This window comes from Ascaphus truei, chromosome 3 (genome assembly GCF_040206685.1).
Source record: "Ascaphus truei isolate aAscTru1 chromosome 3, aAscTru1.hap1, whole genome shotgun sequence".
Lineage (NCBI taxonomy): Eukaryota > Metazoa > Chordata > Amphibia > Anura > Ascaphidae > Ascaphus > Ascaphus truei.
In genome coordinates, this window is record NC_134485.1 from 75,315,124 (window position 1) to 75,339,830 (window position 24,707).

Sequence of the window (24,707 nt, forward strand, 5' to 3'; positions counted from 1 at the left end):
TAAAATACATTGTATTACCCCAAAACACTACTTAATAATAAATGGAAATTCAAGGCATATTTACCCAGGGTCTATACAATCCTGTATATCAGCTACCCAAGAGTGCTTTTGTAGAGAGTCAATCGTTTCCAAGATATACTCGGCACAATTTTCTACCTAGAAAAAGAAAAGGAAAAGACGTTAACGTCATATGTAATATATATATACATGTAGAGGTATCAGTACCGTGTTAGCCGAGCTTCAATAATCAAAAAATAAATAGATGATACCGTTCTGTGGCTAACGAAATGCTTTTATTTGTGCGAGCTTTCGAGATACACTGATCTCTTCTTCCGGCTTTTTTATATATATAGCATTTTATGTGAGAACATGTCCCTCCTCCTCTACCCCTTCAGACCACTTCTGCCCTCCTACTCTACTCCACACGTGTGTATGTGTATGTATGTATTTATATAAAAATAAAAACAAATACATCATCCAAACCATAGGTGAGGCAGAACAGATACAGCATAACTGGACGTGGTGAATCAAATGAATGCATTAAACAATACAGGAATCAATGTTCCAGTTCAATGAGGGACCTTCATCATACTGCATGTTGCATGCTCCACTGCATTTCAGTACGTGCAGAGTACCACCATGTTTTATCAGATTGGGGTGTGGGTGCATCTTTATAAAGCCCCGGTGCACAGCACCGCCAGTCACAAAATAGTCCCAGCAGCCCTGTTTATGCATGGAAGACTTCACATTTTACTAGTTTTTTTTTTTTACCATGTTCAGCTATGTTGAACCAACCCTTTAAAGCAATATTCAGCTTCACACATGTCTCAAGTCTTTTGAAGGCCTGTGCTGCTTATCCTTACTTTTTCTCACCACTTCTTTAGGTCCTTTCAGATCTCTCCAGGAAGTGACAGAGTGACCACTGAGATGCTCACCAAAGGAATGCTTGATGATTTACAGGTTGGTTTAAATGTCTAAAAGTTACACAGGCGCACATCAAATTTCCAATAATCTTGCCAAAGCACTGGACTGTGCCAACGTTTACTGCCTTACTTTCTGGTCAAGTATTCTAGAGTAGATCATCACTGAGCGTTTTTTATTTAGTTAACGTCTTCAGTGTTGGGAAGGACTGTCAACAATACAGTACATAAAAAGCAAAGTAGGATTTTTTGGGGGATCAGTTCCTACATTGATGGAAAAAAAAACATTTTATTTTTGAGAACTGAGCATTTAGGGCCATAATTACCAAGCAGTGCTACGCCACAAGACACCTTATTCAAGTTAATTGGGAATTCCGGCACTGCAAGGTCACTTATCATTAGTACCACTTAGTAAATAATATTGCTATTAGTTTTGATTATTTATCTGATCATTAAAGGGGGCATTCCATGTTGGGGAGGGGAAGTTTAAACATCTCTGAAAATGTAAATGTACATGCTGAGTAGCTCCACACTTAAACCATTTACCCTTTCCTATAGTTCTACAGTAATTCAATTAAGAAAAGTTGCAGAAGTGAGGACTTTGTGTAATCTTCTCTGGAAGATTAAACTTAACGGGCAGTGGAGTGATTTTGGAAAGCCCTGAAAATGTTGGAAATGTTGTCTGTATTTTCAAACTTCCTCTTGCAAATTTCCAGGTGGGAAGGGGAGGCTCCCGAAATGACTATTGTTCTGACTCATGCACACTCTGGTTAGTGAGTTGAGGCAGACAGCTCAACTCAATGCCTATTTAATGCAAAGGGAGGCTTCTTATTCTGAATTGTTTGAGGGCACAAAACAGAAATTAAGGGACGGGGGATAAAGTACTGGGGAATACACACTGTGGGATGGGAACATATAAAGGGAAGGGTGATGGCAATAGAGATAGGGATAGGTAAAAAAACAAAGGCTTCTCACAGGGAACAAGTGGAAGAACCTTGCTGCAGGGACTCACACTCTGCAAACGCAAGATATGACACAGTCAAAAAGAAAATAGGAGGTAGGACTGCACCAAAAGGCAAGGGGAGGAGGAGCAGCCCAACACAGAGAGAAGAGAAGGGGGTTGCCAGGGCAACAGCAGAAACCAAGAAGTGCTGGAACAGACAGGAGACAGAACAACTATCACTATATCAGTGGTGCACAAATTCAATCCTCAAGGATTGCTACCAACAGATACGTTTTCTCTAAGCCTTAGCTATCAGCAAAGCACATTCCTTAGGTATCTATTGCATTATATTGCAAGTCTTTCAGGAAAGAGATTATATTCCCTTATGCTTACTTGCATATTAAATACTCTTATTCCTGTATTGCACATGTAGCTGCTCCCTATTCACATAGTGTCTAAGGCCATATACAAATGAATGATAACAACAAGGAACCACTTAAAATATAATACAATAGAGGCTTAAGATCTAACAACAGTTTTGCTTCTCAGTTTATTTGATGATATATATTTATGTCTAATAGACTTCTCCATGGCATTCAATAATGACAATAATAAATAATAAGAATAAATGAGGATGATCATTTAACACCTTTAGCACAGCAGGTTAGAGCACAACCATTTGCATTTTAAGATACATTGGATCGCAATAACATAGGATGGCTTATCAACCAAACATGTTGCTAAAGTCAAATATTTGTGTTAAGAAGCTTTACCTTTAATACAAAAGTGTTATCCTTGTCTGGCATCTCCAAAGGCATTGTAGTCCGGACCTCGATAATGGCTGAGAGTGGAATGCTTACTTTAGGTTTTGAAGACTGCAAAGAGAGGGGGATGATTTACTGCCACAATTTCAATAATTGACACAAAAGCATTTTATGTGAATGACTCAGACATATAAACTCTACACGCAAGGACCCATAGATTGGGTCTGTTTGACACAATATTTTCTCGCTTTAGGATTCTGAGACAAAACACTAATTCATCGCTTATATATGGGGTTAAGAAAGTGTTGCTAATACAAATCGAGTTTTAATGCATTTGAACAGATTTATGGATTTGGGGGTGCAACCTAGCATGACATCTGTCTGCAATACCAGTCTCAATACCCTGTGGCTGCCCCCTTTGTTCCTTAATTATGCAATTCAAGAAGTCTCCTGATATAAAGCAATCACTCTACCAGCAATGTGCAGTGATGCAAAGGGCTTCAGTCACAATGCTGCCCTAGCCACATCTGCTGTAAAATGCTGGCATTTAATGGCGCAGGAAAAGACAATAGAAATACGAAGGGGAATCTGGAGAACTGGTGTAAAATAGATAGAAACGTTTTAAAAAAAAGACGGAAACAAGAGAACATAAAGGGGTTTGCAATATAATTGTTACATTTTATTTCCTTCCAATACTGTGAATTAGTTAGAATCTGTTCGCCCAGACCTAAAATAAACACAAAAAAACCCTCAATCTTTTACAACAAATCTTCTTTGAGTTTGTTGATGCTTTTTGCGGTAGTGTAGACGGCAATACTGGAACTATAGCATCACACCATTAAATACAGTTTCCAATAAATAAAATAAGTAGAACATTTAATAATAAAATAAAGACAATACACCAATGCACATCTTATGATAGAACTGAATGTTTTCATTGGTTATTCACTCACAACTATTTTAAAGATAACTGTAGGGTCTTGTTAATAAAAATACTTTATTTATTTTACAGATCCCTGAACTAGCCAAGAGCAACCCAAACATAGCGTAGATTTGTTCCTATTGCCCTCACAGTTAAGACAAATACTGTAAAGTGTTTCCACCTACTGCACACAGTTGTAGTAAATGTAAATGAGATTCCTAGACCCACTGCACACTGTTAGCCAGAAAGGTTTAAGCCGCTGGCAATTTGTCTTGCTGTAGACATTATTCAACTTTGCAGACCAATGTGTTTTTAGTTTAGTTTTTTTAATGATAGTATTTGTTTTGGGGATGCAGATGTAGCCAAAGTGATCGAAGCACGTTCCCAGTTCAGCCATATAAAGACAATTTTAACGTGCGCACTAATCTGTAGTCCACGGTTGTTTTGTGGAACCTTCTATACCACTGAAAAACATGTTACTTCTTCATCCTCTCCCGTAGCTCTCCTTGGAATGTAATTATGATGTCATCATTACCCAAGAGCCACAGTGGAAGACAAGAAACGATTGATAGAGATAAAGAACGATAAGTTTTCCAAACGAAGACAATGTTGGTAAGTTGTTCAATACGTTAAGTGGGACTGCTCCTTTGACTCCTTGAGCACCGGAGGAGACTGCAATGCATAGTTGCTGACCCTTTTCGAACAGTATTACAACTTCTGAAGATATATTATTTTCTTCAAAGGTAACCGAGTATTTTTTTTTAAATCAGGCGTGCCTAGTTCCGGTGAAGGTACTGTATTTACTTTGTGCTTGCATTAATCCTTTTGAGAAGATGCAACCGATTTCTTAACTTTCCCAGGACTGCTCAAGTGGGTGTCCTCAGATGAAGCCAAACCCGTGTGCAACTGGATAGAGTCATAAAATGAACTGACTGGTTTATCACACAATGAAAGTGAGGCCGCTCTTAAATGAAGATGTAAATTGCTCTTGCTTTTCTATGCCCCCTTTGTATTCCATTTATTATATTCCCACCCCAATCAATTAACACAACCGCAAAAAATAGGCGGTCATTTATCAAGCCATCAGGAGTGCAGCTAATGCCAAGATGAAGCAATTTGATTATTTTTGTTGTGCATCAATTTAAAAGCTGGTTCCCCCCCCCTCCTCTCATTTAACAAGTACATTTGTGATGTGATTCTGCGACAGAAATAGATGAACAGTAAAAGTTATGTACAATGGATCATTTCAGCAGCTTCAGTACTCCATGCAATGTGATTGATGGCCTGTAGTCTCAGGGTTCCCATCTTACTGTAGTTTAAAAGATAACTTCAGCCAGTAATATCTTTAAACGTAGCTTATTCAGTGTTTTAAAGCTGCAGACCAAGCAATATCTCATCAGTTCTGTACTATGAGAAAATACTTGTAGCATTTTTATAAAAAAAAAACGTCTGAATTACATTTTTAATGGATTATAATGTAACAAGCTTTTTTTGTTTCTATAGCAACCATTTACAAAGTCACACCCCATTACTCTTCTTAAACAGAATAGTCCTTTGCAGTCATTTAGTAAACCCCCAAGCCAAATCTTCGCTGATTGATCACAGGAGAACGGATCAATCGGCAACTTAGCTAATTACTTATTGTAGGGATTGTATAGATGCACATATTAAATTGAGAATATATATACATATATATATATATATTTATTTTTTAAACGGCAGCTTGGACTGCTACTATAAATCTCTGAGCCTAATGTTGCCTGGTAATATCATCAGTTCTCATGAGGCCGACAAAACACTGCAACAGGAAAACAATGTAGGCTCCTTAGGGTTTGTTTTTTTTTACAGAATTTTTCCTGGGAGTACTCTGGAGTTGAACCCCAGTATATTTAGCTCTGGGGCCTCCAGGTTCCCGAGATACTTACTGGTTTACTTGCCAGTGTATTCTTTCCCTTTTGGGAAATAAAAATGGCCACCAAATCTCGTAGGTCATGCTGCAATGGCTTCCTATTGGATGACTGTGGCTACCATCTTTAAAAATCCAAGCAATAAACCAGCAACTAAAGCAGTAAGTATCCCAGCAACCAGAGGGCAAAATGTGTGGATCCACTTTGGACATTTAAATCATTAAACCAATGTGAAAATACAAATCTTGGGCCAGATGTTGACCCTGCTTGAAATCTCTTTAACTACTTTATTGCGGTGTTGTGCGTAAGTTACTTTCAATTGTAGTCCCAAATAGGATTACCCCGTTGATCCTGATCAAAGGCAATAGTCAAATGAGTCAAGGTTTTCTTCTAATACCAATCTAAAAAGGATTGTTAGTCTACTGGTAAGAAAAGCCACCTTCCAAGTGGATGCCTGGCATTAGGGATTCAGGCATGGCTTAGTCATTTATTATAGTCTGGGTTCAGGTGGTACGTTCAGACCCAGCAGATGGCGAATTAGTTAAATAAAATCCAAACATGAATGAGACACGACCTGCAGTTCCCATGGGTCTTTGATCAATTTACTCAACTTAATTGGTGGAACATATATTGTAAGTAGGAGATAGCTCACATCCAAGGCCAGTTCTTCCTACATGTTTATTTTTTTATTTTGTTAATATCTCTGCACAATACTGAACAGCAGGATGTCTGTTTTCACCCTATTCACTGATATTTCTTTCCAACCGTGTATTTTATTCCTACAATGAACATGGCTGCTAAGCTACTCTCAATTGGTGACATTAGTAGACCTCAAATAAATTTATTTAGGAATATGCCAAAAATACATTTTTTCCCCCCTGATCAAATCATTTGTAATCTGCATTGAAAATAGCTTTGGGGGTGCCTTGTGGGGTAGTAAAAGTGAGAGGAAACAACAGGAGTTGCTGTGTGGAGACACTACTGCAAACTTTAGGCCTTTAAAATAAAAAATGATCTAGGAAAAAACCCTAGTACCAATAAGGTTGGAAACCTGATTGAAGGGTATGACATGGAGCTCACTTTCAAAATAGGTCATATTGGTAGGGTTGCCTAGTGTCCAGTTTTGAACCGGCCAGCCCGGTATTTTGCCCCTGCGTCTGGTATAAAATGAAAGGTAATACATGTATGTGTCCGATATTATCTCTCCAAATGCAGGGTGGATGAGGGAGGGCCGGCGGCCGGTGAAAGCAGTTGCCGCCATGCCCGGCTCTCCCCCCTTGCAGGCTTCTCTCTCCCTGTCTGTCCCACGTCGAGGTGCTGTGATGGTGACGCACGGCGTGTCCTCCGACGTCGGCGCCGGACGCCAGCTGGGCTTCCGGTGCGCGCCAACGTGAGAGGGAGGCCCGACGCGTGTCAGCATCAGACACCTCGGTGTGGGACAGACAGGGAGACAGAAGTCTGCAGATGGGGGAGAGCTGGGCATGGCGGCAACTGCTCTGACCGGCCGCTGGCCCCCTCGCAGCCACTGAACCCCCTCTGCAGCCACCGCCCCTCCCCCCTCCGAAGCCACCATGCCCGGCCTGACACCATCCTCAAGGCAAGTCTGAATTTTATTGGGGAGGTGGGGGTATTTTGTATATGTATTGGAGAGGTGGGGGTATTTTTTATATGTATTCGGGGGTGGTGGGGGCATTTATTATATGTATTGGGGAGGTGGGGGTATTTTGTATATGTATGTATTGGGGAGGTGGGAGTATTTTGTATATGTATTGGGGAGGTGGGGGTATATTTTATATGTATTCGGGGGTTGTGGGGGCATTTATTATATGTATTGGGGAGGTGGGGGCAGCTCAGCACTGTCTATTAAAATAAACAGAGCAAAATAATGTCAAGAAACACAAAGGTTGTCATTTATCAGTCTTCCTGCTGCAAAACTGGTTTAAAAAAACTGCACCAGATTTATTGGTCTGTTTACAGCTACTAATACCTTTTAAGGGATCAGTGTAAGGCTGCGCTTATATTGACGGCAATAGCAAAACAAATGCATTGCCGGATTGGTCGCGGATTGGTGGCGATCGCTGGAAGTCATCTCTATTTGATTTTCCAGCGACCGTCGCCGGCACTATAAGCGTAGCCTAAGGCCTCGTCCAAGGTGGAAACAGGCGCGCTGGCCCTCCAGCGCTGCGCCCTGCTCGGCCGGGCGATTCCTGGCCGGCTAGGTGCACGCACGTCTGGGGGCGCGGCCACGACGTCACGGAGCTGGTTCGCCCTCATTAGGCGAACCGCTCATGTGACGCGCTTGCGAGCAGCAAAATCAATTTTGCTTGCTTGGCAAGCGGCTGAGCGCCGAGCAGGCACGCCTGCCCGCTCACGCAGGCCACGTGCATTGTCGCAACGTGTCTAGCATGAGCGCGCGCGTCCGCTCAGCACCACCCTGGACGAGGCCTTAGAGTTCATCATAGATATTGTTTTTACTACCTTACAGTACCTCCCAATTTTCTTCTTCACACTACAGTATACAGCATCCAGAAGGTGGTCTCAGAAAGCTCATGTACAATTATTTCTATGTCAAATTATCATGTTCACCCATTAAAGGAGCAATCTCCTCTACAATTATATTGGCCATAACGGTTCTAAGTTTGCTTTGACCCTTAAAAGTCCCTTATTCAATATGCAGTAAGGTAATCTTTTCCTTGCTTTGCAAGATTTCCCCTCCATTCATTGGAACAATCGAGTAAGGGAGAGTCTGCTTCATAGCATATCAAATAGGGGGCATAGAAAGATCAAAGGCAGTTTGCCTGAGATAGAGCAACATGGCTGAACAAATGAAGATGAAATGCAAGTCTGGTGTCACATAGAAGATGAGGCATGCAAGTCATTTTGGAAGAGGACATTGTAACCATAGCTCTGATAAAGTGACTGTGAGACTGTACACATCGTAGGGTCCTCACCTGGTGCCTTCTCTGCATAGAAACTGTAGTAAATGATGCTCCACACTGGGTCACAGTTTCCTGCTTCTCTCTGCAGGCGGCCTTGGAGGGAAAATGCAGGGAGGCACCTGCATTTCAGAGATCCTCCGTGGCTATCGTGACCTCCTGCATTCTTCCCGCAGCGGCGTGACCAGATGCAGAGAATAGCAGGGAACAGCTGGGAACACTAGTTAAACGTTTTGAAACTGCAGATCCAGGCCACAGAAGAAAGGCAAATGGCAAAAGATAACCCACTCTGCACGCTGGATTAGAGGACTGGGTCAGGTTTCCAGTAGTCCAACACAAATTGCCATAATATTGTTCATAAACCAAATCCATGTGGTTGTGCTTCCTCTTCAAAGGTTTTTCCAAAACTCTTTGGTAAATTAAATTAAAAACCTGCAGTGGGATAGAAGAGCACAAAACACACCACTGGTGCAGATAAATGTATTAATACAGTTGAAAACAAAGTAGCTAGTTTCACTCACAAGTAAGGTGCTTGCACTCACACAAAATGATGTGGCATTCAGAACAGTGGAGTAGAAGCTCCTTCAATAGGCAAAAAAAAATTCTGTGATTCTGTCTCTACCTTCTTCCCCTCTGAGAACGGCCACTAGCCGTCATGCACTGATACTTCCAGGTGTTTGGTGATGATGTCACGACGTCTTGGAGATGACTCGGCATCTTTGAGCCTCCGACTGGGTCCAACCTTAAGACACGTCTTATGCGTTTTGTAGCTCCACTGTCCGCTTCATCAGGGGTATAAGTGTAGTGTATTTTATGCCCCTGAGGAAGTGGACCGTGGATCTGCAAAACACTTAGGGCGCCTAAAGGAGAAGACAGGACCCAATCGTAGTCTCAGACATGCAGAGGTATCTCCATGACGTTGTGACGTCATCAGCGAACACCCGGAAGTAACAGTGAGCGATGGCTAGTAGCGGCATCAGCAGCGTTCTCAGAGGGGGAGAAGGTAGAAACAGAATCTCAGAGAAATTTGCCTATTGAACGCGCGTCTACTCCACTGTTCTGATTGCCACATCCTTAAGCCCCTTACGTGTGAGTGAGGCGAGCTACTTTGTTTTTAACTGAATTAATATATGTATCTGCACCATGTGTTTGTGCTTTTCTAACCCACTACACAGAAGAAAAACGCCTGTAAAAAGGCAAAGTTATTTATATTATTATGGACATTATGTAAATTAGGAAACCACCTAAACTGCATAATATCCCAATGATGCAGGTTTATCAGTCAGTCTGGGTATCACTTGAGTGGCCAGTCTTTGATCTGAAAAAACGATTTTGGGTTTGAAAAATAGACATGACAGCCCGCAACAAAGATAACATCTGCTAGTAAAAATCTGCATTGTATTAAATTAAAATAATTAACTCTAAAGCAATGGGATTTTGATAAATCTTGGAAACTCCTTTTCACATCAGTAGTACATGGTGTTTTTTTATAAATGACTTAAGAGAATTTTCTGTACTGTTGTAATTTGTTTAAAACAGTTTCCTGGTCCAAATTACAAACACCGACAGCTCATTTGTATCATCCTGTCTGACCATTATCTTATGCCTGACCACTATTTAAAAATCGACTGTACACTCTCATAACCAATCCACACCGTCTTTTCTCTGTATGTGATTCCCTCATCTGGCATTCTCTTCCTTCCTACTGTACCTCAAGCCTTTGCATTTCAAAAGCAAGGTGGATGCTATCCACAGGGAGATTCCTCCTATACCATCCACCTCAACGCTGCTTCTACCCAAACTTCCTTCTTGAACTCTTGATTCTTTGTCTCCTATAAAGAGTTGGCATTTTCTCAGCTGCTCTCCCCTTCTCCCTCTACCACTTGCCAATCCTATTTCTTCCCCCCCTTATCAGAACTCCAATATCCTATCATAATTCCCATATCTTCAACTCTTCCCTATCCTCTCTAAAACTGAACTCTTCATAGTTCCTCCTAAACCTGGCCCAATATACCCTTTTTCCATGACAAAAAACGGAACCACCATACACACTGATACCAAAGCACATTGCCTATGTGTGACATTTGACTGATTCATTCAAATACATGCTCAGGTTAAAACTGTCACTTCTTCCTCCGTAACATTGCTAAGATCCGCCTCTTCTCTGTCATTATACTGCTAAAACGTAGGTGTATGTTCATATCCTCTTCCATCTGGATTATTGTCATTTACTAATAACTGATCCCCCTGCCTCGCAACTTTGTCCTTTGCCATCAATCCCAAATTCTGCATTTATCTCACTTTCTCTCAGAACAGTGTCTGGTCATCTTCTCCTTAAACACCTTTCCAGGCTTCCCATTAAGTTCCAGATCACATGTAAAGTTCTCCCATTACACCTTCAAGGCTTTCCTCTCATCCGCTTCTCACTACGTATCTGCTTTGATTTCTCAATATGCCTCTGTCGTCTCCTGTGCCCAGCTCAAAATTGTCTCCTTTACACCCCTTCTTCATCAGCTCTATCGCCTCAAATCTTTTGACCTCACTGCTCCTTTCTTGCACTCAATATACCCCAAACACCACCTCACCCTACCTTTAAGTCAAACCTAAAAACACACCTTCTAAAAGAAGCATTTTAATAGCTTGGACTCATCGCTATTGCTCCATACCCACACTTACAAACTATTGTCGTCAAGCACTGCGCTTATTTCTTCGTCTTTTGTCTCTGTAAGACTCTTAATATACAGAACGCGATGGCGCTCGCGCGCATACCAACCACAAATTGCCTAATGCCTATGAGGCCACTCCTAGTGTGCGCGCACAACGGACCAAGACTTGAAGAGACAAATATTTTTCTAATTTCAAGCGTGGCCGCGTGACGTCCGCGTGACGAGAGCGGTTCAGCCAATGAGGGCGAACCAGCTTCGTGACGGGTCTGCCACGCGTCCCCATCCTCCCGGAGCCAAGTTCACAGATCGCTGGGGTTGCAGGAGTGCGCGAGGCTATGCGCTCCGTCGCGTGGTGAGTATAAACTCAGCCTTAGATTGAAAGTTCTCCAGGACAGGAATTTCCTTTCTATCGTCTGATTTTATGTTTGTTGCACTTATTGTATTACTAGATTTTTAAAACTCGGCTTTGCATGGGTTGCAGTAATCAATATTACTAATAATAATAATAATAATTCTCTCTCTCAATACCTTATGATGTCCCAATGCTTTTCACCTTTCTTGCTTTCTCCTAACGTGTCAACTGACTTCCTGTCTTTCTTTTGTCTGTTTTCTGTGTAAACTTTACAGCTATCTTGACTCTCATCTGCCACCAGGCTATGCACATTATGAGGTCACTTGCCCGATGCATAGCCTACTAGGCTAACTTGCTTGTCAGAGAAATTTTAATCACTCATAGAATTAATTTATTTAAATAAAAAAAATATATATATATATTTTTTTTTTTTTAAAAGAACACAGAGGTGCAAACCCCTAGAGTCCCCTTAGTATGCCTGCAAAGTTTAAAGTCAAGGTTTGATGGTCTTGGAAATATGGTCCTGACAGAGAAACAGACTGACTATCTCTTTTATTATTATAGGTAATTCCCTGTAATATATTGTCTCTTTTGATGTCGCTAAAATACTTTAATATACAAAATCAGGCATGAAAAAATCCTGAGTGATACAGAAAATAAAAGCGCAAACCCTTAAAAAAAAAAAAATATAAAACCAAGTGGGTAAATACAAATAGATATCACCAATGGAGATGCTGCTGGTGTGGGGCTTCCAGATTCCTTGTGTGATCATCACTTCAATACAACCAGAGGGAGTTTTGCGCTTTGAGTGTTTTCTGTGACATGAAAAAATCCTGGGCTTCTAAAACTTTTACCTCTGGCGACCGGCAAGATCACGCATCATCATGTTTTGTGGGTACTGGTCATGATGGTGACAGTTACCACTGCATGCACTCACCCAACAAGCCGAGCATGCTAGAGGACGAGGAAATACATGCTGATAGATAGAGCTGCACTGCGGTGGGGAGAGCTAGGAGTGTGTGTCTGTCACTTTGTATCTCTGTCGGTCGGTGAGTGTGTGTGTGTGTGTCTCACTGTCAGTGTGTGTGTCATTGTGTATCATTGTGTGTATCATTGTGTGTGTCTCACACAGTGTCTTGCCCCTGAGAAACTCCCTATCCCTACTCAACAAAACCCCTAAACATCTTTATCTGCACAACATCATCCCCGATCAACAACCCTCCCAAATACCTCCAGCACATCACCCCCACCCAAACACCATTCCCCCCACAACAACCTCCTCACTCGTTCAACCTACCTCACAAACACTCCCCTGCTCAATAAATCTCTTAAACATACCCATGCCCCAACCCATCAACCCGTTACAAAATGCAGAATTCCGAGATATCTTGCAGTTCTATGTGGATTTTGATGTTATTATTGTAAAAATTCTAAAATGTGTAACTAATAGTAGCTAATATTGTCTATTTAAAGAACAAACTGGAATGTATTAGTGTGCTTTAGATATTACAAAGGATATCAAGTATCATATAGCTAATATTAAACACTATAATACAGAAACTAAAGTTGCAGAAACCCCTATTAGATAATGAATTAACAATGTATAAATCTTTAAAGAAACGTGAAAATAAAAATATGGATCTTACCTTTGGAGGCACATAGAATTCAAGTAGGAACCTTTCTCCCTCCATTTTCACTGCCTTCCTTAAAAGAAGGCGACATTTTTGCCACTGAGAGCTACCAACACAGTTTGTGTCATCAGCAACCATGTACCTGAGGGTTCCCTCTCTTTGAATGTCAACAAGGTCTATTTTTGATGCCTGCATTTTTGAGAGTCGCAATTTGTGAGTCCATTTTTCACGTGGCTCAACATGTTCCTTGTTACCTGGAGCACAATGTTCACGTTCTGACCGTCTCGTTTGCCCAGAATCCAAACTTGGTTCAGGAGAAGACTTCCTATGCCACATTTCCTTCATACCATCCACAACACACAAACTCATGTTCCTCAAAGAGAACCCCTTCTTAAACTTTGTCTTGGAGCTCCCGTGGACAGAAACATCCTCAGAACTGCGTGAGTGGCCATAGGACGAAACCTTGTGAGCTCGGGCCTGAGTCCGACTTAAATATCTATTTGTGACAGGGTTGTCCATGCTGTCTAATGATTCTGTGGAAGTTTCCTCTTTCCTGGGAAAAAAATCCCTCCCAAAAGGCACCTGGCAATTCTGAAGACCTACAAAGGGCACAATGTTATATTTTGTTGGAGAATCAGATACATACACCCGGCTGACTTCAAAACTGAAGAAGTCTAAAAAATTGGCAGCAAAATGGTGGGAGAATGAGTTCTCCGCCCCAGGAGCATTGTAGTGAGGATTCTCTCTCAGAAACTGGCAGAATTTCTGAGCAAAGTCAACTGCAGCCGATTGAGCATGAAGCTCACAGAACTCCTTCCAGTCAGGGAGTTGGGAGGAAGAATCCTGATTATGGGCATCACCATTCATGGCTGTTCCATTCCACTGTCAGAAAACTGCAAGGCAAGAAAAATGAAAATGTAAAACCCACATATGTACAGTCTGCTCCGAAAGTACATATCAGCAAGAATAAAGGTCATCCTGTTTGTATTTGGGGGGTGGGGGAGGGAAGGGGGGAGGTAGTGTTGTATGTATTTGGAGGAGTGGTGTATTATATATTTGGGACATAGTGTAGTATGTATTTGGGAGGGTGGTGTAGTATATATTTGGGGGTAGTGTTGTATGTATTTGGAGGGGTTAGTATTGTATGTATTTGGAGGGTTAGTGTTGTATGTATTTGGAGGGGTTAGTGTTGTATGTATTTGGGGGGTTTAGCGTTGTATGTATTTGGGGGGTTAGTGTTATATGTATTTGGAGGGGGTTAGTGTTGTATGTATTTGAGAGGGTTGTGTTGTATGTATTTGAGAGGGTTGTGTTGTATGTATTTGAGAGGGTTGTGTTGTTTGTTTTGGGGAGAATTCTTGTTCAGTGGGGTATTATTGTGTGGGTATTGGGGGGGATTGTATGTGTGTGTGTAGCCAGGGGAGGATTGAGGGAGTGGGGATTGAGTGAGAGGGGGGTAATTGGGTGATAGCGGGGGGAGGGGGGCGAGGCGGGTAGAGTGAGAGGGGTGTAAGAGGGAGTGAGGAAGAGAGGGGATAGGGGGGTAAGCGTGAGATAGAGGTGAGGGGGGGGGGTGAGTGAGGAACAGACGGTGGTAAGAGCGAGAGACGGGGAGAGAAATATATGGGGAGAGGGGAGGGACAGAGGAGGGGGCTTGCAAGGTGTGAAAGAGGAAGGACTCTAAAGACCGCTGACACAGGGGGGGCAATCTGTCGGCGGCCCTGCATGTGCTCGTAAGTGGTATTTTTATTTGCTGATGACAATGTGTAAACTCACATTGCACTGTGACATTTTGGGCAATTCAACTAAAATTTAGTTGAATTGCTGTAAAAATCAGTAGAGTAGCACATACTGTATGGAGCTAAAAAAAATAAATAAAAAAAATGATAAGCAAAGACATTTCTTGCCTGCTCCAGGCAACCTCTTTGAATCAAATTTAATTTAAAAGCTGTAAATATCACCAGGATGACCTAGAGCAATAGAATATACAAAATATGTCAACAATTGTTCAACTCAAGTTCTATGTGCGCATGAAACACTCATTTTGCAAATATCTTTTTGACCCCATCCCTGCAAAACCCAACAAATATGTATTTGCATTGAGAGGTAAGATTGTTGAATATTTCAGCCATCACAATCAATTGCTTAAAAAACAGACACTATTTTTCCATATTATTAAAGCCTATGGGATCTGTGTTGTTGCTTACATCTGGTGGAGACGTTAGTGGGCAGAAAGGTTTACGCTAACTTAGGCTAAGGCCCCGCTCCCTCCGTCAGCGCTCCCGCACTGCAGACAGGCGGGGCGCTGACATACACAGACCGCGATATGCGGTCTGTAGGGAGCGGGAGCCGGAGCGGGAGGTGGGCGGGAGTGGGAGGCTTGAGCGGGAGGGGGGGCGTGGCTTGAGCGGAGGGACCCGCTACTCTCCCCCCCCCCCTCCCTCCCTCCACGGCTCGGGCTGGAGCTGCTGATTGAAGGTACAGTAAATAAAGCAACACACACACACAGGCATACACATACACAAACACAGATAGGCACTCAGACACACATACACAAACACAGATAGGCACTCAGACACACATACAGGCACTCACGCACACACATACACACACACACAGACAGGCACTCACGCACACACATACACACACACACAGACAGGCACTCACGCTGCTTTCACTCCACACTCCTCCCCGCAGCCTCCCCTCCTCCCGAAGCCTCCTCTCCTCATTGGCTCACAGCCACACCACGTGACGCGTCGAAGCTAGGGATCACAATTCTCTTGTATCCGCTAGCGGCTGACGCGTCACAGCGTGTAGTAAGCTGTGCAGCCAGGGGGGACCGGGACCGGCTCGGGAGGATTCCCCTGCTGGTGGGGAACGCCCGTGCAGCCGCCCGCGCCGCCGGGTGCAGCGGGACCCAGCCCTTAGACAGTGGATTTTTTCAGTTTAATGAAGCACATATATGCAGAGTTTGATACATCTCATAATATACTGTATGTACACCAAGTAACCCCTCACTAACTCCCCCTACTGTCACTTCTCAAGTCGCAATAGGGCAAAACTGGAGCATAGTATCTTGATAAAATTACTGCAAGAGGAAAATGTGGCATTTTTGCTACAATATTGCCTTGATACTGTACATAAACTCTTCTGAGGGCACATGTTGCATGTAAAATAGTAAATGTTATGAAAATTATGAAAATGTTACGAATATGACGTAAATGCAACATTTTCTCTAAAGGTTATGAAAAAAAAATAGAAATAAACATTTTTGAAGCAAAACACGTGCCCACCCGCTACTAATGACTGTTCCATTGTATTCACGCGTCTGTGTCGATCACTCATTTCTCCTTTCTTGGAATCTGACTCAGTGAAACTTTTCATAACAGTTTCATACAGGAGCCTCAGAAAAGGAAACGCCAAGCATATCATATGATCAATTGTACATATAGAAAATATTTTATTTTTAAATGCTGCACTGAATATTTTAAGTAAGCGTGAAACATTTGTTACAGTGGTACAGATAATAAAGATTTACAGACAGGCTGCATTTTATTAATATGAGAACATGCATCCCAGTGTAGAACCACATGACTCTGCCAAGTAATGTCTTCTCTGAGGAAGCTATATTTTCTGTGGTCTTGGCATAGAGGTTGTGTGCTCATCTTTTATTCAATGTTTACTGTAAGGAACATGAATATGAGTCTCATCAATGGCCCTCAAGCAGTTCCAGTCTACAGTGTTCAGCCACAGCAGCGATGGCCAACTCCAGTCCGCAAGGGTCACCAACAGGTCAGGTTTTAAGGGTATCCCTGCTTCAGCACAGGTGGTGCAGTCGTTGACGAAGCCACCTGTGCTAAAGCAGGGATACCCTTAAAACCTGCCCTGTTGGTGGCCCTTGAGGATGAGTTGGTCACTGCTGAGCTACAGTAAAAAAACAGTACTGAGCTGTTTTATGTTAATGTTATGGTTTGAAAATTCACAGATCCAGATTCATTGGCTTTAATACAGGGCATCTTGTTCAAAACATTTTCACACTATTACATGTGTATTTATTTAGCTAGCTTGAATTTTAAACGTCTTTCCATTACTGACCAATCTGGTTAAGACATCAATACCTTTTCATTGACTTCTATATACAAATAAATAATTCATGGCACTTTACATTTTTGTGTTTCATTGATTTGGCCTTATTGGAGTAAAACATACATTTAAAAAAATATGTTATTCAATAATCACTTGGCCATTATACGAAAATAATTTTTTCTTAAATTATCACCTATTTTGGCCCTCAACTTACTTAATAAAAGCTGCCTAATTGTAAAAGAATGGGTACCTTTAGTGGCTATAAGGTAACAAACGTTAACCAGGGTTCCATGGAATCAAAAATCAGAAATAAAATGTTACTGAAAATAATACTCCATTTTTTTAACCTATTATAATACGGTATAGAAGAGTATTTTGGTCCTAGTGCCTTTAGCCCTATCTTAATGGCTTTGATCCCCCCTCCATCGTTAGTAAGCAGCTTGAGTAGTTTTACAACTTGTTTGATTTCATGCCCAATGCACAAGTAAGAAAGATGGAAAGCAAATCCAAACATTGCACGTGGTTTGAGGCCCATCAATAGTGTCTCATGTCATTTTATACAATTAATTTAGACAATGCTATATTTGCTATAAGATAAAATAATTCACATACATATTTTAACTCAACACAACTATCAAATGAGGAAAACAAGATCATGTAAACCAAAGCTGCTGTCTCCATACACAACATATCGATCCCTCAAATCACTTGACCTTTGAGCCTTCGATGGAGCTCCCTCCACCCCTTAAACATACCTGTAAATACAACTTGCACACAAGGAAAGGTCTGGATGTTTAACAGCCTCGGCTCTTACAAAAATACCAATACCATACTTCCTGGTGAGCGGTTTACCAAAAGGCTGCATGGACTTTTGAGCACCTGCTCTTACCTTGCTGTATCTGCTGCAATTGGAAAAACAGGAGAGAGCTAGAAACCCAATTAGGCACTCAATTCCCAAAAGCTGAATGTATAATGAAATGAATTAAAATAAATTTTAATTGTTCATCAATTTAAAAGAATGGGGGTTAAAATCCACTAAAGGACACACACATAACAATCCTATGTCGAGTACTGGGTGTACTCTGGATTGAAAAAGAACGAAACAGTTTGAGTGGGATTAAATCAATGTTTCGAATGAAGGTACTGATATACAGTTAACCTGAAAATGAAGGTGTTGCTTCAACAGTAAGGGGTATACAAACACTGAGTATAAATGTAACAGCCCATATACAATGGTTGAACCACTGGGGTTAATGAACCCTGTGACAAAGTAGGATCAATACAGATAATTTCTAACAAAAGGTACTACTAAACAACCAATGAAATGATGTATATAATTATATATGAGTTGCTGCATATATGTGCAAACCGGTAGTCTGTGCCCATGAGATGTAGCTATTGCACAGTGGTTTGAGATGATGGTAGGAAATGCCTATCATAGAGTATGTAGCTCAAAATGCACTGGTTGCAGAGACACTAGAGATACGGTTTGGCTATGTGAATGCCTAAGCCCATATTCATGAATGGGTTAACCGCTAGTGTTCTGCGCTCCAGTACTGCCGGTGGGTGTTTCCCCTGAATGGTCACTTATAGAGCTAATAAGCCCTCTAAAGCCCACGGCGTGGCTGTTAGTTTGCCTAAGTTCATAAAGGTAAATGGACAGAACCGCGTGATAACAGGGATACAACTACACTCAGTGATGTGTCCACTTACTGTGAAGTCGAATGAACACCTGGTTCTCCTACTCGAGTGAGTGTTTGCACTTGCAGAGTCTAGCAGCTGATCGCTATGCGATGCTGGATGCTGCCACGCTAATGCTGACAATGCGCGTGCACGTGAAAGCCGACGTGCGCGTTTCGCGTAAGAAACGCTTTCTCAAGGCAGTAGTGAGAGGGGGGGGGAGTCCCATAGAACAGTAAATGATTTATGCAGTGTAAAATGTTGCTATTGGTTAATAGACTCACTGTGGCTGATCAAGGTGATGATCTGATTGGATCACACAGAGAACATCCAGAGAAACTTATTAGCTTGTTCAGCCTTGGGTAATATACTGTTGAAAATGGCACTAAAATGCATAAGTATATTAGTAATAAGTGTTATACTCTAGCAATTAGATTGTATGTATGTAAGACCAATTTAACATAACATTATATCCCAAAAGTGCCTAAATAACGAGTCCTGATATTGAATTATTTTTAAGGGCTACAGAGGAGAGGAATAGCTTCCTGTCCTGGTATAGTATAAGTGAGTAAAATAGATATCTGTTAAAATGTGATGAACTAACTGTCCCACTATGAGTGATATCATATTGTAAGTAGTGGGGAGAGTTGATCTGATGATCAGCCCTCTGGTGTGGATTCAGACTTCCACACATTATATTAATATGGTACTTGAAGAATAGATTTTTGTTTAGTAGCAGGATTAAGTCTTCTCAAAAAGAGGAGAGTGATCAACAGGATCCCCCATTCTTTTAAATTGATGAACAAATAAATTAATTTTAATTCATTTCATTATACATTCAGCTTTTGGGAACTGAGTGCCTAATTGGGTTTCTAGCTCTCTCCTGTTTTTCCAATTGTACCTTTACCAAGGCACCGCTCCCATAACATCATTTTTCTATACTACATTGCTGTAGCGGGGAACTTCTTTTCTTATATATAGTGTATCTGCTACAATCCTATCCCAGACTACATGATAGAAGCCCACCACCTATGGGAGGTGGAAGACCAGTCAGCATCTTTTTGAGGGGTATATGGTTGATCCTTCCACGATTCCCCGGAAGCCTAGTCAACTAATTAATATCACAGTGTAGGCTGCAAGTCACTACATGGCAGTGAAAGCCAAAAACATCAGCGTATATACAGTAGACCAAAACCTATGTTGTAACTTTACAAAAAACAACATACTACAAGCTGCCTTCGCATATACACCTCCCTGTCTGAAGGATTCATTGAGCGCTGTGTGGCTTAGGCTAAGGCCTCGCTCCCTCAGTCAGCGCACCCACACTGCATGCAGGCAGCGCGCTGAGAGGCACAGGCCGCTATCTGTGGTCTGTTGGGAGCCGGAGCAGGGGGGCGTGGTTTGAGCGGGGGTGCGCTTTGAACGGAGGGTCTGTCCGTTCGTACCCCCCTCCCCTCCTCCGGTGTGCAGGAGCCCGGAGATACGATCACGCTCTGGCACAAACAATAAAAAAAACAAGCCATGACACACAGCTCAACAGGCCGCCTCCCTACGAGCTCCTCCCCTGCTCCCCTGCTTACCTTCTCATTGGCTCACACGCGCACCACGTGACGCGTCAACGCTCCAGAATACCTTCTTCTGGTAGCGCTGGCCGCCTGACGCGTCACAGCACGTAGTGAGCCACGGAGGGAGGAGGCAGCGTGGACCAATAAATTGCAGGTAAGGGGCTGGTGGCGCACGCGCACGCGGCCGCAAGCGCCACCGGACGCAGCGGGACCAATCCCTAATCTGGCATCTGCACAGTGGAGTGAGTGGGAGCCATGTGACGGGAGCTGAGCTGGTGACCACATTTGTAGTCATGCTCTGGGGGAGCTAACACCGACGGAGAGTAGAGGGCCTAGAGGTGGGGGGGAGGTGCCTCGCCTGCGTGATCCGACAGCTTTCCAATGGAGAACACCCTGGCCGGTCCTTTGAGCTTGGGGAGACCCCCCTCTCCCTGGAGAGGTTGCACAGGTGGGTGGGTGGGTTGATAGTTGGGGCCAGCGGATCCTCTTGGACCAAGAGCTGAAGACAGAGGCACACCCTCACCGTTGATACGGCACTTAGGGCACAGTCATTCCAAGGGCTTTACAAATCACAGATGGCCAGGGTGTGGGAATCTGGGATCCTATCCGAGCAGATACAGATAGTAAATGGTACGAGGCAGGTGTGACCCCTTTCTCCCCTACTATTCGCCCTTTCCATTGAACCACTGGCAACACTGACTAGAGAAAGCCCAATATTTTGGGAATTTTTGTGGGGAGTAAAGAATATAACATTTTGCTTTTTGCAGATGACGTTCTATGGAGCCTGTCAACCATTGCTCTCTCTCCCAAATGTATTTCAACGTTAGATCACTTTGGTGTAGTTTTAGGATTCAATATAAATCAGTCCAAATCATTATCACTGAACATAAACGTCCTCATGAGGCTGGTAAAACTCCCCAAGGAGAACTGACATTTCTCTTGGCAAGCAAACTTCCTTCCCTACTTAAAGATGAATCTCACAAACTTATTTGACTCCCTCTACAAATGAAATTACCCAAAAACTATTATAGACCTTAAGAAAGATTTAGAATCCTGGAAAAAATACTGTATATCGTGGGTCGGAAGAATCATCTCCGTCAAGATGAACCTCCTGCCCAGATTACTGTATCTGTTCCGAGCCCTCCCATTTCCCATCAAGGCTGGGGATATTAAGTAACTACAATCCTGTATCTCCTGCTTTGTTATGGGGTGCAAAAGCCAGAAGGTTAAGAGTGTGGTACTCCAGAGGCCCTTCAGGATTGGGGTTCCGGCCGTTCCTTACTTTCTAAAGTATTTCCAGGCAGCGAGGTTGGGCAGACTATTCTCTGGAACTCAAAGAAGGATACCAGAGGTTGGGTTGACATAGAAGACAGCATATGTTCCCCAGCCAGTGTGGACTCTCTCCTCTGTCTCCCATGTCAATAGGCCCAAAATCTTTCCAGAATTTCCGACTATCAAAGCTGCGATATCCCTATGGAACAGAATTAATTTAAGTACAAATTCACCTCTGAGAACTCAGGTATGATCCTCCTTTGGGGAAACCCGCAATTTGTGCTGGCACTATCTATATGTACTTTTGTAGTCTGTGTGAGGGTTGGGGTCACCAGGGTCGAGGACCTATTGTCTGGTGAGAATATCAAGAGCTTTATGAAAATGATGGGGGAACTTGGTCTGTCGTCTGCAGAAATCTTTAGATATTAACATGTCAAACATTTTGCTATGACCATCCACACCAAAAGATCTCACTCCACATCTACTTATTTTGAACTAATGTACAGGCCAATGTACTTGGAAAGGGGCCAGATCTCTCAGATGATCCTAGCTGTGGAACCCTCTGGTAAATGTACATGTGAAATAGGAGAAGGAACTGGGTGACGCTCTTGATGTAGAGGAATGGGAAAAGATGTGGTAGGCTGTGGTCACAAGTTCTATTTGCACAAGCTTGAAAGAAAACTCCTACAAACTGCTGTTCTAGTGGTACCTGACCCCGGACCGGTTACACTCAATTAACTCCTATGTATCCCCTCAATGCTTTTGGGACCGCGGGCAAAATGGCTTCCTCTCACACACTTGGTGATCCTGCCCACTGATCATGCCAGTTTGGAGACAAATTTTCACCCTAATTAGTTCACTGCTAAATGAGCATGTCACTCCTGACCCTTGGTTTGCCCTGCTGGGTAGGCGCCCACCTGATCTGCCTTGAATGTCAGTCAAACTGGCAAACCAGATCCTCATGCTATTGAGGTATACGATAGTGGCCCTCTGGAGACAACAGACAGTGCCTGATATCAATGTTATCAAGTGCAAGGTGTGGTATGTGCTACCCATGGAACGAATCACAGCCTTCTTCAGGGGAAATACCCACAAATCTTTAGTAATATTTAGGCCTAGCTAATTGTTAAAGGGGGCAGGACCAGGCCGCAGTTCGGCCCTGACGCTGTTATGATTAGTAGCAGTGGGCCCAGGTCGACGTGTGGCTTGGGTTCCGTAAGGACCATGGTGGGTAGTTTCTAGTGGAGTCAGAGTTGAGAAGAACAGCCCACCCACCCCCCAGTGTTGTCTCTGTTCCGTCCGCTACATAATACCAAGTATCATTACCTGTATGCAATTTCAATGTACCAAGACAACAATTGTACTTATCCTCTTGTCTCCCCCTTTTCTTTTCTGTATTCGACTAAATATGCTGACAAATAAACAGATCTAAAATAAAATAAAAATACCAATAGCAGAACAGTAAATGCCAAAAACCCTGTCAGAGTTCTCCACCAACCAGTAAGGCCAATGGTGCTCAACAATGGCCTGCAAACCCCCCAAGTCATGCAATGCCTGAGCTGCTTAAATTACTCATCAGCAGCTGCGAGAATGAGCCCCAGGAACCCACCGCACAATGAGCCCTGCCTAGTGGCCAATAAATGCCACCACTAGGCACTACTACACCTACAGAGGTCTATGTTATAAAGTTATCCCGCACTTACCCACCAACCACCTGCCACCAATGAGTCTATTTAACACTACTTAAATTAGCCACTGACCCGCCAGAACTCTTTTCACCCTGTCCTGAATGGTGACATTAAATAAATCTAGAACAAGGTCAAACAAATGCACCCCGTCTAGTCAAACAACCCACAGTTATCAGACTAAAAATCTGGGTGACAAAATCCTTGTGCCACTTGACTGAAGAACAAAATTCCCTATCACCTTATTAATTTTCTTCCTACTCTTTTCAACTGGACGAGCCCTTTCCAAATCTTCCTATGAACAATGTTCAACCAAATCACATACAAATTGCCTAACCTAGCCTGAATTTCAGCCAATCGTGAATACCTCCTGATCACATTAAGTCCAGCGGCTTGACTGATACTATGTCATTAGTGAAATGGTGAGCTCACAAGACAGTATGCTCAAAGAAAATTTCACTTAAATGCACACCACTCTGGTGTGAGCTCACCATTTCACTGATTCACTTTCAGTTCACAGTTTGCACCCACTTATAATAATTAATTAGTATGGTTTATAGTTGATCACTCCCTATCACCACCCCCTTTTTTACTATGTCATTACCCCCAATGTGAAGCAATAAAACCTGAGGAGGCCTCCTATCGCTGGCAAGCACAAACAACTCTGGTAACTGTAAACCTCTTTCCTCCACGGAAAAACAGTGTATGATCCCTCTGCAGCCCCACATTCCTCCCATGAGGCGCACCTCAACCCGCTTTTCGGCCCAATGAACATGCGAGTCGTGATTATCCATATTTCCATGGCAGAACAACCTAAAGCACAATAAGGAAGCAAACCCCGTAGCTACCTAAACTATTCAAAGACGAACATAGCTATGATAATGGTTTGACTCCAATCTCCCAATCCGATGAAACACCTCGATGCCCAAACCCAACCTGGCTACCTCCGTCGCTGCCCCTATGCAGAAGGAATGAGTACCAAACTGAGTGCTATCCAAACCCAAAATATCCTAGACATAACTGGAAAACCTGTTGGTACTGGTACCTTGATAAGGCCTCACTCCCCGCATGCAGTAGAAGCCGGCCAGGAATAGGAGGCCTGACCTCCAGGAACTCCCCTATCCTCCTAACTGGGCAAACCAAACTGCCATTTAAGATACTCAAACGAACACAAGAACCCCTGTTTTTGACCGGTGCACCAAGAGGCAGACCTGATCAGATCCCCAAACCACGTCCACAGAAGGCAAACCGCCTCATCCTCTCTTACTTGCGCAGACCAGTTCACTTACCCTCAAAGCCCCAATAAATGTCAGCACAAAGGTCGCATTAAACAGTCCTGCTTCGACCTGAGAAACGTGTACTTTCAGACTAACCTGAG

The 24,707-nt window shown here is 42.8% G+C and overlaps 1 protein-coding gene and 1 long non-coding RNA gene across 4 annotated transcripts in view; one reads left to right on the plus strand and one right to left on the minus strand.

The window, feature by feature from the left end:
- Positions 1 to 8,854, plus strand: part of LOC142491576 (uncharacterized) — a 20,956-nt gene extending 12,102 nt beyond the window's left edge. Inside the window, exons 2-4 of the long non-coding RNA XR_012800433.1 lie at positions 885 to 960; positions 4,050 to 4,161; positions 8,484 to 8,854. This is a non-coding gene — a long non-coding RNA (uncharacterized LOC142491576). The remainder of the gene's footprint in view (positions 1 to 884; positions 961 to 4,049; positions 4,162 to 8,483) is intronic.
- Positions 1 to 24,707, minus strand: part of SH2B2 (SH2B adaptor protein 2) — a 126,218-nt gene that overhangs the window by 35,835 nt on the left and 65,676 nt on the right. For all 3 annotated transcript variants that reach the window (XM_075594331.1, XM_075594330.1, XM_075594329.1), the window contains 3 exons: positions 13,057 to 13,934; positions 2,637 to 2,738; positions 65 to 156 (listed from right to left, as the gene is read on the minus strand). In XM_075594331.1, coding sequence (XP_075450446.1) covers positions 65 to 156; positions 2,637 to 2,738; positions 13,057 to 13,908 — 1,046 coding nt within the window. In that variant the 5' untranslated portion in view covers positions 13,909 to 13,934. The remainder of the gene's footprint in view (positions 1 to 64; positions 157 to 2,636; positions 2,739 to 13,056; positions 13,935 to 24,707) is intronic.